This window comes from Penicillium soppii (assembly GCF_028829465.1).
Source record: "Penicillium soppii strain IBT 18220 chromosome Unknown utg000004l, whole genome shotgun sequence".
NCBI classification, from domain to species: Eukaryota; Fungi; Ascomycota; class Eurotiomycetes; order Eurotiales; family Aspergillaceae; genus Penicillium; species Penicillium soppii.
Window position 1 is genome coordinate 3728231 of NW_026643234.1, and position 17948 is coordinate 3746178.

A 17948-nucleotide genomic window follows, 5' to 3' on the forward strand; every position below is an offset into this window, starting at 1 on the left:
CCCGAGAAAGTGGCTAAGCGCATACGATGAACAGCAGAGGTTGTGAGTCTATTGACTCGACTCTCGGAGATTTGCCGCGGCCATCGACGGATACTGAGAGCTCCTCGGTGTCTTTACTTGACCAGGTAGTATCTAATTCATCTTCTCATAACCACGTATTCGAAAACTTGATAGAGTTGGACGATTGGCATAGTTCCCTGCTACCTGGACAGAGGAAACCACGGTACAGGGGGCCCACAAGTGGGGGATATGGTTTCGCAGTATGGCGGCCCTGGAGTAGTGTTTGGTCGTCGCTCCTTGACAAAGTCCGCGCCACAACTCAAACGCTTCGCCAGGCGGTCTCCCGTGCTCCGTTAGCGGCAGGTGATGGCCGACGTCTTATCCTTGACTTCAAGAGACGGCAGCCGTTAATGGACCACCGCTTCCAGCGCCCTTATGTATCCAATTCCATCCGGTCCAGCCGCTACACACTTTGGAACTTCTTGCCCCGTCAGTTGGTTGCCCAGTTTTCCAAAACCGCCAATTTCTACTTTATGATCGTGGCTATCTTACAGGCCATTCCTAACCTCAGTACCACCGGCAACTTTACGACTTTCATTCCATTGATGATCTTTGTCAGTATCTCCATGGCAAAGGAGGCTTTTGATGATTTTCGTCGCTATCAACTCGATCGAGAAGAGAATAACCGTCAAATTTCAATACGTCGTCTTGATGGTCTTCACACCATACCCTCCTGGCAGCCGGCACGATGGAACGAGGTTCAGGTCGGTGATCTCATCGAGATCAAAAGAGACCATCCTGTCCCTGCCGATATCGTCCTCATTCATGTCGAGGGTGACACTGGTGTTGCCCATTTTGAGACAACGGCTCTCGACGGAGAAACCAGCCTCAAATGCAGACAACCATGCCCGCTGATCGCGAAGACCTATCAGAGTCCCGAGACGATCGATACAATTGATATGCACTTGGTGATTCAGGATCCCAACGTGGACCTTCACAGATTTGAAGGTCATGTGAGCATCGGAGATGTGAAGGCACCTCTCACCAACAATCACATCGCCTATCGTGAAAGTGTCCTGCGCAACGTCGGCAGAGTCATTGGTGTTGCCATTTATACTGGAGAGGAGTGTAAGATCCGAATGAATGCCAACAAAAGCCCGAGAACCAAGGCCCCACTGATCCAAACTAAAGTGAATCGCGTTATCCTCTTAGTTGTCTGCGTGGTCTTTATACTGGTCCTTTCCTGCACCCTTGCTTACACAAAGTGGTTTAGCAAGCTGGAGAATGGGTTCTGGTATCTACAAGGGGCAAAAGTCAAATTGGGGCCAGAGTTTATCTCATATTTCATTATGTTCAATACTATGATCCCATTGTCATTGTACACAACCCTGGAGATGGTCAAGATATTCCAGACAATGCTACTACTTCAAGACGTTGACCTATATGACGAGGACAGCAACGCCCCGGCGCAAGCACGAACTTCAACAATCAATGAGGACCTTGGTCAAGTGAATTACATATTTACTGACAAGACCGGCACTCTGACTCAGAATATGATGGAGCTACGAAATCTCAGCGTAGCAGGAGGAGGTTACTTCCACGACCCGAGGCACACTTTGAACGTGCCAGTTACTGATACCGCGAACACTCGTCGGAACTCACTCTCCCAACCGACGTCAGATCTCTCTCGCACTCAACATATGATCGAATTCGTTCAGGAAAATCCACATACAAAGTTTTCACAGAAGGTCAAACTGCTACTATTAAGTATCGCTCTGTGTCACACCTGCTTTCCGGAATTTAACAGAGCAGAGAGCAGCGTTCGCTTCCAGGGAGTGTCTCCAGACGAGGTAGCTCTCCTTACTGCCGCCCAAGAACTCGGATATATGCTTCTGAGTCGCCGCCCGGACTCCATCACTCTCCGAATCTTGCATGATCAAAGGGATGATAGGTATTCCGACGAGATCTATGAGGTATTGGATGTGATTGAATTTTCGACTACGCGCAAGCGGATGTCTATCATTGTCCGCATGCCTGATCGACGGATCTGCCTTTTCTGTAAAGGTGCAGATAGTGTTATCAGATTGCGCCTTCGACAGAATCTTCGCCAGAACTCATTGAGCCAGGCTAAATTGGAGACGGGAACTTCAATGACTGGTCTGGGGGCACCCGTGAGGGGCGAGAGTATGTATAGTGTCTCGTCGGATGATCTGTCACGATGACGCAAGACTAACCGTTAGGATCACTGCTTAGATGCCAAATCAGATATCGACACTGCCCTTCTGTTTAACACCGAGGGCGACTCATCAGCATCCGAAGTTGGAGCGCAAGAGGCGGCTCCTCCCATGTTTGACACTATGGACGGCACTGTTCCGCAACAAGTCAACGTGTATGATGATTCAGAAGTTGCCGAACGTTGCTTTCAACACTTGGATCAGTCTGCTTCTCAAGGACTTCGAACATTACTGTACGGCCATCGTTTCCTCGATGACCAGATGTATTCTGAATGGAAGCGACGCTATACTGGTGTTCAACTCGGGGCCACTGAGCAGACAGAAGCCATCGACGAAGTCGGCCAGCAGCTCGAAAACCAGATGGAGCTGACGGGGGCAATTGCTATTGAAGATAAGCTTCAAAAAGGAGTCCCAGAGGCCATCGATACACTACGCAGAGCAAATATCAAGCTTTGGATGCTAACAGGCGACAAACGCGAGACGGCAGTCAGCATTGGACATTCCTGCCGCCTTCTGCTTTCTAATTCAATTGTGATTAGCCTCGATGAAAGTAACTTCCGCCTGCGTCTGGCTGATGTGACAGAAAAGATATCCATGGGACAAATGCCGAGCTTTTCCATCGTCGTTGAAGGCTCAGCACTGTCTGCATTCGAGTATGACGGGCTTTCCGTGGACAGCTTCTTTAGACTTGCAATTGTTGCTGATACGGTAATATGTTGCCGTGCGAGTCCTAAACAAAAGGCGTTCCTCGTGAAGACAATCCGCAGATATTCCCGAAACGCTACAACTCTGGCGATCGGCGACGGTGCGAATGACATTGGCATGATACAGGAAGCCAGCGTAGGTATTGGAATAGCAGGCAAGGAAGGGCTGCAGGCCGCCAGAGTGTCTGATTATTCAATAGCGGAATTCCGCTTCCTCGTGAAACTTCTCCTCGTTCATGGACGATGGAACTATATCCGGATCTGCAAGTTTACTCTGGCCACATTCTGGAAAGAAGTAGTCTTCTACACAACACAAGCCTTTTACCAACGTTCCAATGGATACACCGGAACCAGTCTGTATGAGCCCTGGGGCTTGAGCATGTTCAATACGCTCTTCACCTCGGTCTCAGTTGTTCTTCTTGGAGTATTCACGAAGGATCTCTCGGCGTCCACACTTCTTGCCTTTCCCGAGCTCTATGCGACCGGCCAGCAGCATAGATGCTTCAATATCGCAATCTATCTAGGCTGGACCCTGATGGCCCTCTGCGATGCCGTCATAATCTACTTCATCATCTACAACCTGTACAAAGATACAGGAACCGACATATTCTCCTTTGGCCTACCCACCTACTCAGCCTGTGTCATTGTCGTCAACCTAAAGCTTCAATTCCTCGAGGTCTACAACAAAACCATCACCTGCGCGGCTTCTTTGTTGGTGGCTATCGGGGGTTGCTTCCTGTGGAATATTGTTTTGTCCTTCTTCTATCGATTCGAGTCAGGTAAAGGCATCTATCATGTCCGATGGAACTTCATGCATGAGTCCGGTGAGAACATGTTGTTCTGGCATGGTTTGGTGCTGGCGGTGCTCAGCGTCTGCCTGTTCGAGATCGCGGTCTCAACCTTCCGGGCTTGGCTTTTCCCCACAGATGTCGATCTCTTCCAGAGATATGAACGGCGACGAAGGAACGATCTTTCTGTGATGAGCCAGATCATATCAACGAAATGAGTGCATTTCAACTAAAAAACTAGTACGGAGAGGGAAAGAAGGAAAGAGTGACAGAAAATAAGAAGAAACCCAGCCAAATCCCCCAGCCAACGAACTATATAGCACATGTGGCACCACTTGATAATAGCCAGATCGTAATACCTTCGACCGATTAAATTCATGTTGGAATAAGCAAGTAAGTGTTTGAACTAAGATTATATTCTCATGCCATTGAATCACTCGATTGGATGCAAAAGGCTTTTATTTCATAGAGGTGGTAGCTGATGTCAGGACCCAAGTACTAAGGAGGCTTGACGATACATGTCTCGCAGTCTATGTGAGACTGCAAGGTGGTCAGTTCGCAGGTGCAAACTAACCCAGGGCTGAGCCCCGCAGTGCGAAGGCTCATGACCTCACATGACCCCACAGTTGTATTTAAACGGTCTACGGAGTAGAGGCTGGAGTCTTGGACTCCAGCGATTAGTTCAGTATTGAACCGCGGGTTCCAGCTGAGTGGGACTAGAAAAGACTTGGTATGTAGGGACAGGAAAAAATCTTACCTAATTTCTAGTCCCCTAATACTATTTTATATACTTGTAGCCCTAAGTTAATTATAGAACCTATCTCTATATAGGCTAATATTGTTCTACTTTAGCGGGCGATTTAGCGATTGAAAATCTAGTAGCTGTGAAATCTTTTGTCGATCTTATTGAATCCTTAGTAGAAGTATGACTTTAAGCTAAGACTAACGCTATGCTATATAATATTCTAACGATATTTTATTGTTACGGACATGCCAGTCATTAAACACATATGGGGACTGCGACCTATTGACGGGCCAATCCTGGGAGAGCTATGGAAGGATATTGTGCAATCCAGTGGCAGCATCACCGATGCCATCGAAATCCCCGCCGAGCCAGATCTTCATGTTGGATTCATTCACGTTGACGGTGTTGCAGCTGCCTTCCATGCTGTCGTTGATCGCATCACGGCTGGGCTCCTGACCGGTGTTTGATCTGTGGGCTGAGTCAGTGCGTGTTGATGATATCATGGATGAAATTTAATTTGGGTCAGAACTGGAAGTCCCTTTGGCTTTCGGTGAAGGAATTCAGTATCGCACTTTCGAGACCTGGGTGATGGAGAATGTCTCCAATTTTCGCACGCGAAGCCCATTCTGGGTTGGACCCCAAAGAGAAGGAATTTTCTGACTGATATTCGTTTCTACATTACTGTATGGCAGGCTACCCAGGTGTATGTTCCACGAGCCAGTTTGATTTGAACTCGGTTAATCCACATGCCTTCGATCGTTCGGATGCTTATGGAAGTTTTTAGTCGGGAAAGTGCACGCAAATGATATGCCCTAGTTTGAGATCAGAAAGATTCAGTTCAGGGGTATGCTAATTCAATCACTATGAAGATGCAATAAACACATTTATGCCTCAAATGCCTTTCTGTTAACAGGCGTGATAGGCTCTCCCTTGGACTCCCCTTTATCACCCACCACAGACAGAATATTGCGCATAGCATTCAACTCAAATTCGATCCTCGTTTCAAGTGCTCCGCCCCCAATATGTGTAGTTAGGGTAACATTTTCCATACCAGCCAACACTGGAGACACCTGAGGCTCATGATAATGCACGTCCAATGCTGCCGCAGAAATATGACCCGATTTCAACGCCTTGATCAATGCATCCTCATTGAGAACCTCCCCCCGAGCAGTATTAACAATTCGACTACCAGGTTTCATCAAACCAAAAGCTTTGTCGCCGATAAGATCCAAAGTATGCGAGTTCAGTGGCGTATGCAAAGAAACACAATCCGCAACTTTGAGCAACTCATCCAAAGAATCGTGGTACGTCGCCTGGAGCTCACTCTCAACGCTCGAATCAGCACGCACAATATCAAAATAATGAATCTCCATCCCAAGCGCCATACGCGCCTTATAAACCAGTTTCTTGCTGATATTTCCAAACCCAACAACACCGAGAATATGGCCCCGCGGGTTCTGCGAGATCGTCGCAATCATTTTGTGTGTTGCAGTGAAGATCTCCGGGTCTGCCGTTCGCGCTGCGAGTTGTGCCCGCGTGAAGTTGCGGAACACACTTAGGATCATATATAATGCTGTATCGGAGACTGCTTCGTCTGATGCGCCTGCGCCGTTGGTATACCAGATGTTGTGTTCGCCTAGAATATCGACATCGGCCCAGTTGAAGCCTGCACCTGCTGAGGCGAAGATTCGGACACTGGGTGGGAGGTGGGAGATTAATTCTTTATCCCATTGTCCCATGAATCCGCCTGTTTGGAAGTGTGGGCGGAATAAGGCTGAAAATGCACCGTATCTGGGGTTCATTAGTATTTTTGTGTATGAGATTAAATGGGAAGAATTATCTGCTTACTTCTTGGTCTTTAGTGCTTGGATGAAGGATTCACGGTCTGTTTCTGTAGCCTGGATGACATCGAAGCGTGATTGGAATTCGTTTCTGTAGAAATCGTGGTTGTATTTGATTGCATCTCCGAGGTGGAGGACAATCGGCTTCGGTGCTACAACGCCCATGTTGCAATGTTCACACAATGGTAATTTTTGATAAAATTCATGCTCCGCAGAAGGCATTTCGCGTGTTTATATATACACGTTTTCCTGGGTTTCCGAGCTTTATCCGAACGCGGATATCAGAGCGTCGATGAGTCCGGAGAGAAAGCCGGTCGGAGTCATTTGAAGACAAAAGTCACAGTCTTGACGATAAAGACCTTTATACAAATCAAAATGTGTAATAATTATAAAGCGGTGATGGGACCCCATATATCTCCATACGTACCATATTGTTGCTGTCACTATGTATCCTCTCGGTGTGTATCCAGCCTTTCTGCACGTAATCCTTTATAGTCTCATCTTTCTCATCGAATTCGATGCTGTTCTCTTTTAGCGGACTTTAGGGGCGATTGCGTTTAAAACAGAGTGTGACTTCAAGCTGTAACGAATGTAGGTAGCGTGCGGCTGGCAACATTGTCTTCTTTCATCAAATCAAACACCTTGTTATCATCTGCAGGCTCTTCCGAAACATCTTTTGACTAAATCCATGAATGGGGTATTTACCGTTGCTTTTGTTTGCCTCGGAAGCGTTCAAGGCGGATCTAGCGTTCAGGTTAACTCGATACTCGGATTTGGCATCTGAACTTAACTTGGCTGATGTATTCCAGAACAGCTTTTGTGGAATATAAGATCAAAGGTTTTGTAAGTGGTCGTACCTAGGTAGAGTCTCTATGATGATGGCAGTCTGTGACGAGTAAGTGGTGTTGTAAGTTGATACTCGAAATGACCCAAGCATGACCACAAGCCCTGGAGGTCTTGGTGCCTGGCAAACTGAAATCGCACTGTATTAATCTCGCATCAGAATTTGGCCCTGGTGAATTGTCATCTAGAATGATGATAACTAGCCCTGGCCCCGGGGAGGCAGGGTTGATTGGCACTAGGTATGAAAGAGGTATAAAACGAGGTTGAAAAAGAGATCTAAGGAATTTAACCTTGTTTAGATAAACTATTGCACTGCTCGTTCGGCAAAAGTTGCTATACTTTGGTGGCAATGAATTGGGCAAATGGCCCTTTTCCAGGAGGATTTTTTTTTCGGCCTAAAAATAAATGCGAAATTCTCATTCATTTTTCTCCAAAAACAATAATGTTAACGTAAAATTCCATCGGATGTATGTATCTACATAACGTTGTATATTATTGTACTTATTAATACAGAAATGCCCCACTAGCATGCTGATAACCGTTGCTGTGATCCTTTTTATTGGCTCGCAAATACTTGAATCGCTTCAGCAACCCTCCAATCAACACGTCCTTTGTAAGCCGATTCACATCACCACTGGGACATTCTCACTGTGAATGGGCTTTATTCATCATATAGAATAGTAAAGTTGACAAATGCACTTCTGTTCAAAAACTATATATACCTAGTAAATATCAGACAAATATTTCAATCCAACAGCTTCATTCAATAGCATTTTTCATACCTCAAAAACTTTCACACCTCTCTCTCTCAAATACTTCGTCATGTCTTCCTATCTCGTCACCGGCGCCAGCCGTGGTCTTGGTGTTAGTGATATATCCACCTCATTAATTTGTTCGCGCCAACTAATCAAGCATAGTTTGAATTCGTGCGGAAACTTGCTATTGATCCAAACAATACTGTCATTGGACTTGTCCGCAACAAGGCCGCTGCCGACACAAAGGCGACAGCTGAGGGCCTTCGTAATGTCCACATGGTCGAGGCACAGTACACTGATTTCTCCTCGCTGAAGGTACGGGCAAATAAGTTTGAGTGACGGAGTAGCTTGACTGATTCCTTTCAGAATGCCGCCGAAACTGTGAAGAAAATTACCGGGGGTAGTCTGGACTATTTGATCAACAATGCAGCCGTTGTGTCCCACATCAGTGGATACAAGACATTCGAGGACTTGTCCGTAGTGAAACTGACATGGCAAAAGAAGAAATGCTGACGATGCGTATAGTGATGATGATTTTGAAACTATCGAAAAGGACCTTTGGGAATCCCTGGAAATCAATCTTCTGGGCGTTATCAAGACAGTTCAAGCATTTATCCCGCTGATACGTAAGGGCAAGGCAAAGAAGGTTCTTGCAATTTCCACCGGAATGGCCGACCTTGACCTGATCAATGCGACCGAAATTGATTTCGCTGCTCCGTACGCTATTAGCAAGGGCGCGCTCAATGTCGCGATCGCTAAGTACAACGCTTTATACAAGAAAGAAGGCATTCTATTCCTTGCTGTCAGCCCAGGATATGTCACCACTGAGCGAAATCAAGGTATGTTAATGAACAATGTTTGATTTGTCACTGGGATGTATACTCACTCTGTTTAAAGAGGAAGTATCGCCAGAAGATGCCGAAAAGGCAGCGGTTCTTGTCACCAAATTCATTGAATATGCTCCGCATTTCAAGCGTCCTCTGACACCCGAGGAGTCGATTTCTGCAGTGCTCTCCGTCTTACACAAAGCTTCGATTGCGAATGGAGATGGTGGTGCATTTATCTCACACTTGGGAACTAAACAGTGGCTGTAGCTAGAGCTGGACACTTTAATATTGGAGAATCCGATCGAAACCTTATCGTTAAAAATATTAGTCTAGTTTAATTTGACCTTTTATAGTGCTGCTTTTTCAATATCTTCGGGGGCGGCCCGCGGGCATCCTTATTGATTGATAAGCGATGTGAATCTCACCAACATCTACGCAACTCTCTACCTATGCAGAATCATCTCTTCGCAGGTTTACATACTGACATCATGTGTGATAGCCTTTTGCCTATCTAAATCAGATTTTAAGCAACATTTTATCCGTTTGATGAGCTTTAATTTGCACTGGGATGTCCACAGCGAAGACACGAGGTCCATACCGTGTTGGGCTTCCATCAAAGCGGGGGTGTTGGACATGTCGCGGTAAGATGACATCAATCTCTTTATTTAAAATTGCGGACTCGAGCAGTCGGTTTTCTCATGCTTTAATAGATCGAAAGGTGTCCTGTGATCAAGGGCGGCCGGAATGTCAGAACTGCACATCATTGGGTCGCAAATGCAAGGGCTATGGCCTACGCTTGAGCTGGCCAGAAAACGGCTCACGTCGAAATATTCAATACACAGTGAAAAATACAGATATCACGTCAAACAGAAGCAAGCACATACATTTTATCAATACATTGACCGAGCACGTGGAGCTTCTGTATATGCAAGACCCTAAAAGTATAGGTGGGTGGTTCGACTGGCCTTTGAAGAATTCGGCGTCGCTAAACGCAAGTTTTTTCTCGATTACAGGGAAATTGTCACTTCATACTAGATGCATATTTCCTCTAGTGAACTTGGAAAATGCGCGGCCATCTGTGGGTGATGAGCACCACTTGATTACATTTTGTGAGCAATGGTACATTCGGGTTTGTAGAGACTACTGACCTCGTTTCGCTCAGTCATGACAACAGTAATGGAATCAATCGCTCCAATCCGCACGGATGGAACGAAGCTTTGGAAATTACTATTTCAGCTCTCATTCTCAGACGACTCGCCCGCCTCAATGGCCGTGCTGCGAGCCATGTTATCACTTGCGTCATTATATCGATATGGTCATGGAGAAGAAGCACTCACACTCAAGGTCGCAGCTATAAAATCTTTGAGAGCGTCCATGGATGGTCGAGTTACTGGCACAACAGAGATTTACCAACATACAGCGGTTGGGATGTTGTTATGCGCTTTTGAGGTATGTCGGTTGCCCATCAGCGCTTGGGCGCAGCTGATGACATTAGGTATTCATCCCGTCAGAGAGTTCATTCCAATGGCCATTATACGTTTCTGGTGCCAAAACTATGCTTCATCATATTTGCGATGGTGGACATTCCAAGTTAATGGAGGTTGACCAACTTGTACTTTGGGTGCATTACCATGATATTCTGGGCAAGTTTGCATCTAAACATTGGAAAACAAAATCTGCAGAAAATGCGTCAATGTTTCAAGTACCGGGCATGGCTTCGAGTTTGGTTTCGTCAATAGCGAATGATCAGGTAAGATTTGAATCTCTTCTCATCGCTCATTGGTGTGTGCTGATCAAATTTCTAGGTATTGGGAATATTTGGATGCTCACTAGAAATGATCAATTTGATTTCCAGAATGACGAGCATACAATCGACTAATGACATTGCTGAGTCTTCGAGATTTGCGGAGCGAGAAACGCTGGATTCCATTGAATACGACCTCTGGACACTCAATCAAGATACCACGCAACTCGTGGGTACAGTTTCCACAGCAGAAGTGAAACATGGAAGCAGAATATCTCAGCTCTACCGACTGGCAGGGCTAATCTACTTGGAGCGTGTTTTGAAACCTTCCCCTACCAATGGACGACTAGAAAGGTGGTCTGCAGAAGCTTTTGACATCCTCCGGCAATTGGACATATGCGAGCGGCCATTCCCACTGTTTTTCGTCGCGTGTGAGGCAACAACTGATGAAGAACGCGAGGTGGTCATTTCTCTTTTGAAAAGAACACATAAAAGATCAAACCAGCGCAGACTGCATCTCATAGAACATATGATTCAGTCAATGTGGGTGCAAAATGATCTGGTTTCAGATATGGGAGAAAGGAATTATGTGGATGCATTAAACACTACCATGTCTTCGAGCCAACTGTTGCCGACCTTGGCCTAGAAAAGCGATCAAATGGATGATGTTACATCCAATTTCAATGGAAAGAATTCCAGCCTTGCAAACAGAGATATATCTCTATCTCTTCTGTGCATACTCTTCTTCAGTGACAGCGTCGTGCCAATCAACACTGCCTAGTCCAACGACGAAGTGTGTCATGATACTGTTATCATCCGCACCATGCCAATGGGTTGTTCCCGCCTGAGCCCAGACAACATCACCAGTTCTTAAACGCTGCGGAACCCCGCCCTTATCGCAAACCCAACCGTTTCCCGCAACGACTCTGATCAGTTGGCCTTTCTCGTGAGTGTGCCAGTGTGTGCGAGCACAAGGCGTGAACGTAACATTTGCAATCGATGTATTGGCGTCGAAATGGATGGGATCGAGGTAGACGTGGCCTGTGAAGGTTTCGGTTGGCTTGATGCATTTAGAAGCTTCGTCGTAGCCGTTTCTGATCACGATTGACTCCGGCATTATGTTTCGTTGATATATTCCTTATGTTTCATAGGATTAGATCCGCTTAGTACATGTGCGTTGAGAATTCTTACTTTGAGAAACAGAATTTGGTGTTAATATTCAATGAACAGAAATTAACATGGTGAATCGCAGGCTTTTATACATTGTCAATCCCGCGAACTTGAGATTTGATTGCTCAACACAGTCAAAATGAGTGTCGCACGCAAAAACCCCACTCGAAGTCATCACGAGCGGAAATTGGCTACTGGGAATTGAGATTCGGCTTAACTCCGGGTTGCTTACTTTTTTTCATTTAGCAGCATGCATGTAATTTTGATCATGAATTTAGCCAATGGCAATACGCCAAACTGAATCGTCTGCAAAAGTGTATAGCGGCCAGAGGTCAAATCATTCTCTAGGATTGATGCCCTATTCTAGACTGCTTTTTACAGCACTCTACACCATAATTACCCATCCGTGATAGTAAAATTTCATTGATTGTTGATAAGTCTTTTTAAATCTCCATTTATATTTACAGCTCTATTTTTCACTATCTTCTATAGTCAAACCTAATACTACCCATAAAATGCCTCTATTTATTGATCCAAAACCTCATACAGACGAGAACCTTAATATTGTCTCCGATAATATTATGAAACAACGCTTTCCATCCATGGCCGTTATACACAGTCGCAAACATCCTAGGATCGACAGATACAAACCCAGGACCAAGTACCGATCTTACTTTATTCGAAGTGTTAGAGACGATGACATTGTCCCGGAGATATCGGATATAGCAACACGGCAATGACAATCGGGTCATGATCCGGGTACTATCAACGCTCGAGTTGTCGCATATATCAAGAATTTAATATTAAAACTTCTTTCCAGTAACATATGCCAAGTTTGAACGTAATAACTTCATAAACCTTTAAACACAGTATACATACATTCACCTGATGATGCAGCCTAGGCCCGACACGACACACGTTTATACCGTAACCCTGTTGGCCTTGAGGTACTCATAATCAGGCATAGCATCGCGCGTAGCTTTCTCAAGAAGCTCAGCAGTCTCATCGCCGAACTCAACCCTCCACTTGGCAACCTCAGCGTCAATATCAATGGACTTGGGCGCCTTATCCTTGACGATACCATTCGAGTCCTCCAGAGTAGACAGCATGATCGAAGCAGCAGATCTCTGTCGAGCCAACTCATCGGGGTTCCCAATACTCGCCCGGTCAGGAGTCCAGTTCTCAGACTTCTTCTCATTCCCATTCCACTCGAACTGCATAGACGCAGTATCTAGACCAGCCCGCTCACAGAACTTAATTACAGCACCGGGATTGTGAATAACATCATTGGCATCGATGACCAGTGGGGTGATGGGCGCATCGGGCTGCTCGAGACACCAGTCGAACAACTTGCGCGTCCACTGCAGGCTCATGTTCGAAATTTTAACTCCCTTCAAGCCATCATCATCCAGGAACCCTGCCTTGGACATCTTCTCCATCGCACGATACAGCGATGGCCATGCTAGAGCCGGGTGGCGAATAATGAAAGCCAGCTGCCAGGTGCGTAGGTACTCATCCGGCAGGACGGTCTTATTATTTGGAGAGAACGTACGCGAGGACCCGTAGGTTTCAGGCATAGATACCTCGAAAGATTGCAGATCTTGGTCGTCTACGGCGCCGTGGGTCATGCTGGAGAAAAATCCCGGGTTGACAAACCAGAAGGCGTGCTCTTTGGCGAACATGGTTTTGTTCTCGGCCCGTGCCTTGGCGGAGTACTCTTCCAGGTCGTCCACGGCGTGTTGGAAGGCATCTCGGACTTCTGTCTTGTCGTTTGCCGTCCATTCAGACAGAGGCTTGTTGAGACGACCGTCTTTGCCAGTTGTCATGAAGGCATCGTAGAAGAAGTAGCCGCCCTTAGGGCTGGTGATCACATTTGGTTGTTTGGGGATATTCAAAATCTTCAGGAGAAGATTGGAGGCAGTGCGGGGTACACTGATGAGAAGAAGTCGGTTGGAACCGTTATTCTGGGGGTGGGAGCCATGATGTATAGATTTGTTGATATCGATCTGTACCACAGTGGCTGAAAATTAAGCTTAAGTTGCTGTGAATCAATGAGAGTCAGACAAAATTGCTACATTCCGGAGACAGATGGCGTGATCCATCTTAAATAGAATGGAAATTTGCAGATCCTTGTGTTTTCGGCATCGGAAAATTTACTAGTCTCCATTTGTGGTGGGTCACTTTCTGACATGTAGGGCTCGGTTCGATATTTCAGACGTCGTGCGAGGAGTGCAGATCGCTCGGCCTTTTCCAGATGGAGTCGGATGCAGTAGAAAGTGCTCCAACCGGGTTTTGTCGCCCTTAATGAGCGCCGAGGGTGGAGCACTTCTACCCGCGACGGGGTTTGTTATTGGGGGTCGTGGTGGTGATCGGCACTCGGAACAGACATCTAGCCTTTAGGTTTCAGACTGTCGGATACTGGAATCTCCGCGCCGACTTTGCATTATCAATAACTTCCCTCACCTGGGTGATCTTCTGCGTTGTCGGATGATTATGTGCATATTGGCATATCCCAACCCTGCAAGTCTCAAACTTAGGGCGAAAAGTGGAGGCGAGAGAAAATGGACTGACCGTGAAGATTCCCACTGTTTGCACTCTGCAAACGAAAACACGTTTCCTGTTCCCTCGTATTAACACATTGAGTTATTTCAATCGCAGGTTGCGTATCACTCCTTGCTTATCACTCCTTGCTTTCCAAGCATAAAGTCCACTCCAAATAGTGACGAGAATCTCCGCTTGATTACGGCCACACTGAGGTTCGGTAGAAAGAGAATCGTGTGATGGTTGAAATCCTGTCCGGTGTGGAACTCATAGGTTTCAAAAGTCTTATGCAGATTATTGCCTGTTCAGGTAGATCCGTTCATATTAAAACAATCATACATACATACATACATTTTGCAAGCTCCCTCGCACAGGACTTAGTTTCTTCCATCAACATACTATCTAAGCAGAGTACTCAGAGACACTGCTTTCAGCTTCCGCCTTGGCCAAAGTCTGCTCCTTGGTAAGTGTCGGGTTACGAATGACCAGAGCGAAAGCAATCAAAGGCACCGTGATGCAAATTCCAGTGATACACAGCAAGCGCTGGGTATGTTGGTAGGCGAGAATAACATTGTCTCGATCAGGTGTGCCAACAGGGGTTGAGGCTGCAAATGCAAGGGGCTGAGCGTAGACATATGCGGCCAGGGTGTCATTGCCGAGCCTGTGGCTGAGTTCACCAGGCAGGACTTGGTTCCAGATTGCGCCCGAGATTGTGTTACCAAGTGCACTGCCGATGTTGTATGCGGCAAGATAGAGTCCGGTAATAACAGCAAGATCTGATTATCGTTAAAGGAATTCCTGGGATTGTCGAAGAAGTAAACTTACGTTCGTGCTTGGAGGCAACTTGAATACTTGCTTGCGCTGGATAGGGGAACATTCCACCAGCTGAAACTGTTAGTGGTTTTGAACATCAAAATGATGCGCGTGAATTGACTTACCAATACCGAGCAAAACCTGTGCACCAATGACACCAGAGTGGCTCGAGCTTGAAGCACCACCTCGGTAGTAAATCAGGATGCCGAACGCAACCATGAAAAGCACTGTTCCAGCAACAATAAAAGGCTTCAACTGGCGAACTCTCATGACGATGAAACCGAGAATTACACCCGTGATGACCGACACAAAGCTGTAAAGAGATGTAATACGGGTCGCGCTGAGAATCGATTCATCAAAACTGACGTAGAGCACTGTGTAGAGGAAATCTCCTTGGAGATACCACGCTTAAAGATCATTAGACATGGAGCGCACACAGGACATTTGGATACATACCAGTGTTGAGCAGAATAGGAATTCCAAGAGCACCCCAAACAGCACGATCTTGGAGAAGCTGGGGAAGCTGTTAGTGGCAATGAGACTAGGTGGTTTCAAGTGGACTCACTTTGAAGGGTACCATTGGATGCTTGCAGGTCTTTTCCCAATAAACCCAAACTGGAATCAACAGGAAACCAATAACAAGCGGCGCAATGACTTTTGCAGTCTTCCACTGCGCAGTCACACCTCCCGCAAGAGTGAATGGAACAAGGATGCAAGCCAGCATGGCAATCAGCAAAACAATACCGACAACGTCCAAGTGCCAAAAAAGCTCTACCGCCATTTGTTTTCCTCCCAAGAGTTCAAGAGAGCTCTTATACGATTCAAGCGACCCGGCCTTCTTTGAGCGTCGCTGGACGGTGAAGAGGACGGCGATCAGAGGAAGAGCGCAAATAGGGTAAATAATAGCAAACATCCCGATTCCCCATTGCCATGTTGTCACCTTGAGAACGGACTCGGTCAAGTTACCACTAATCCAGGTGTTGATCTATATGTTGTCAGTAGGATCACAGAATGGGTGGGCGGCTTTTACACTCACGATGAAGGGGAGGGCGGGAATGTATGAGAAGAGCAGACGGGACCTAGAGGATGTGATATCGGCAATCAAGACTTCGACCAGAAGCATGATGCTGGTGTAACCAATCTGGACAGATTTGAGTCGGGGCGTACAACTCATCGGAGAGTAATTAGAATTCTTACCTGATAGATCACAGCGCCTGCGGCGAAAGCTGACACGTTCTTCGCACAAGTTTCAACAACAGTGCCCACAGTATAGAAAACGATCGACACGACGATAAGCTCCGCTCTGCCGAAGACATCTGCAATCTTGGCCGCGGTCGGCTGGGCGGCCGCAGCAATGACGGCTCGTAGGACATTTATGGTGGCAAGCAAACTGTGTTGACCATAGCTCTGAGTGGCATACGGCTAGAAAACAAAATGTGTCAGTACTCTCCTAGAAAACTTGCGATTCCCACTCCTCTTTGGAGAGTGGAGTGGGGCGCCGGATAACGGACCTGGTATGTATAGCGAACCGTTCCATCCAAACCGTAAACATAGGCGATCAGGAAGATAGCAAGAAAGAGACAGACACGATCAACCATTCGGAAATGAGATGTGATCACCTCGATGCGACGAACACCGGGGCTACCTTTACCGAGCAGGTTGACATCGTCATGTACCACAGCCGATTCATTGTAGGGGTTCTTCTCCACCTGGGGATTAGCAGGGACCTCATTAACGAGCGACATGGCCAAATCTGAGTAGCTGAAGCAAGCACTTGAGAGAGAATCTCTTCCAACTTCGGAGTTGAGAAGAAAATTTTGCAGCCAAGGATTACCACGGGAAAAATAAGTCTCAGAAAAGTCAAAGATTAATCGAATACAATCTTATCTGATTGCCTCGTGTGACCCTGACTCCCAATTAGGCAACTGCCGAGGCGCTAGGGTCTTGGTCCATTCGGGAATTGACCAATCAAATCACTTATAGCCTACCCCCGCTCGTATTCAACCATGGTCTGACCATTTTGACGCGGTTGGTTCTCGCTCTAGACTTACCGATGTCCACAATCTCCTGTTGCAGCATATAGACGCGAATCTATACTCTTGAGACCATTTTACATTTGAAGATCATATGATTTTGATTTTGTCGGGAGCTTTCTTTTGCTGCTCTTGCTTCGCTGGGCCGTCCCCAGGCTGGTTGTTTCACAGCCATGTGGTCGTTGTCAACAAAAGTTTAATCCAAGCTCTGTGATATTTGGGCATCATCCTTCTGTAAGACATGAATAAGGTACACCCGGATATCTTACTATAGAGCCCTGGTTCGAATAAAGGCCATGATCAAACGTTCGGCTCACACCGAACAAGCACCAAAAAAGCTTAGCGCTTAGCGCTCTCTATGTTCAGGGCTGGCATTGGTTTTTTTATTTTGTAAGAAATTTTGCTGAAATGGATAGTTGCGGGAGCATCGCGTCAACGAAAGCGGTGTCGGTCAGGTTATCATCAAAGACTGGAGAAGACACATGATGACATCAGAAAGGGGCAGTTTCTATACTGCGTATCTCCTACTATTGTATCTTCCAGGGTGAACAGTCTTTACCCCTGATCTGGTAAGATAGGTAGAGTTCTATGTCCGTGGATGTTAAAAATCCACAGACAGCTCCAAATAGCAACTCAACCAGGCAGCTATCTTTCATTGGGGGACACCCCCCTATATTGTAGAACTATTGAAAGGACATTGGTCCGCAAAATTTGCTTCACATTCCCAACTAAGTCGCCCCATTTTTCAGAATCATTGACCCCGGAGCTTTAGAAGATTGAAACTATTCCGGGTGTAAACATCGAAGAGACTGGGATAGTACCGCAAGCCGAGACCTAGCGTACAAACAAACCATTACTAAAAGCCGAATACACTGGTTGAAACATGACTTCGTTACTAAAAATATAAGTT

At 46.3% G+C, this 17948-nt stretch overlaps 6 protein-coding genes across 6 annotated transcripts; 2 read left to right on the forward strand and 4 right to left on the reverse strand.

The window, feature by feature from the left end:
• Positions 1-26: 26 nt before the first annotated feature.
• N7529_004828 (uncharacterized protein) lies at positions 27-3944 on the forward strand (the record flags this gene model as incomplete). The annotated part of the gene is made up of 2 exons (XM_057240355.1): positions 27-2184; positions 2254-3944. 2 exons carry the CDS (start codon positions 27-29, stop codon positions 3942-3944), a joined length of 3849 nt encoding a protein of 1282 aa, XP_057099650.1.
• A 1411-nt stretch (positions 3945-5355) lies between these two features.
• Positions 5356-6477, reverse strand: N7529_004829 (D-mandelate dehydrogenase-like dehydrogenase; the record flags this gene model as incomplete). Its single annotated transcript, XM_057240356.1, has 2 exons — positions 5356-6262; positions 6320-6477. 2 exons carry the CDS (start codon positions 6475-6477, stop codon positions 5356-5358), a joined length of 1065 nt encoding a protein of 354 aa, XP_057099651.1.
• A 1500-nt stretch (positions 6478-7977) lies between these two features.
• N7529_004830 (Short-chain dehydrogenase/reductase SDR) lies at positions 7978-9004 on the forward strand (the record flags this gene model as incomplete). Its single annotated transcript, XM_057240357.1, has 5 exons — positions 7978-8019; positions 8073-8225; positions 8277-8383; positions 8436-8749; positions 8808-9004. The coding sequence occupies 5 exons, from the start codon at positions 7978-7980 to the stop codon at positions 9002-9004; spliced, it is 813 nt and encodes a 270-aa protein (XP_057099652.1).
• Positions 9005-11202: 2198 nt separating this feature from the next.
• On the reverse strand, positions 11203-11598 carry N7529_004831 (cupin domain-containing protein; the record flags this gene model as incomplete). Its single annotated transcript, XM_057240358.1, has 1 exon — positions 11203-11598. The coding sequence occupies one exon, from the start codon at positions 11596-11598 to the stop codon at positions 11203-11205; it is 396 nt and encodes a 131-aa protein (XP_057099653.1).
• Positions 11599-12571: 973 nt separating this feature from the next.
• N7529_004832 (uncharacterized protein) lies at positions 12572-13753 on the reverse strand (the record flags this gene model as incomplete). Its single annotated transcript, XM_057240359.1, has 2 exons — positions 12572-13657; positions 13727-13753. The coding sequence occupies 2 exons, from the start codon at positions 13751-13753 to the stop codon at positions 12572-12574; spliced, it is 1113 nt and encodes a 370-aa protein (XP_057099654.1).
• An 841-nt stretch (positions 13754-14594) lies between these two features.
• On the reverse strand, positions 14595-16750 carry N7529_004833 (uncharacterized protein; the record flags this gene model as incomplete). Its single annotated transcript, XM_057240360.1, has 8 exons — positions 14595-14968; positions 15018-15077; positions 15131-15412; positions 15462-15519; positions 15571-15990; positions 16042-16146; positions 16203-16427; positions 16517-16750. The coding sequence occupies 8 exons, from the start codon at positions 16748-16750 to the stop codon at positions 14595-14597; spliced, it is 1758 nt and encodes a 585-aa protein (XP_057099655.1).
• Positions 16751-17948: the final 1198 nt, after the last annotated feature.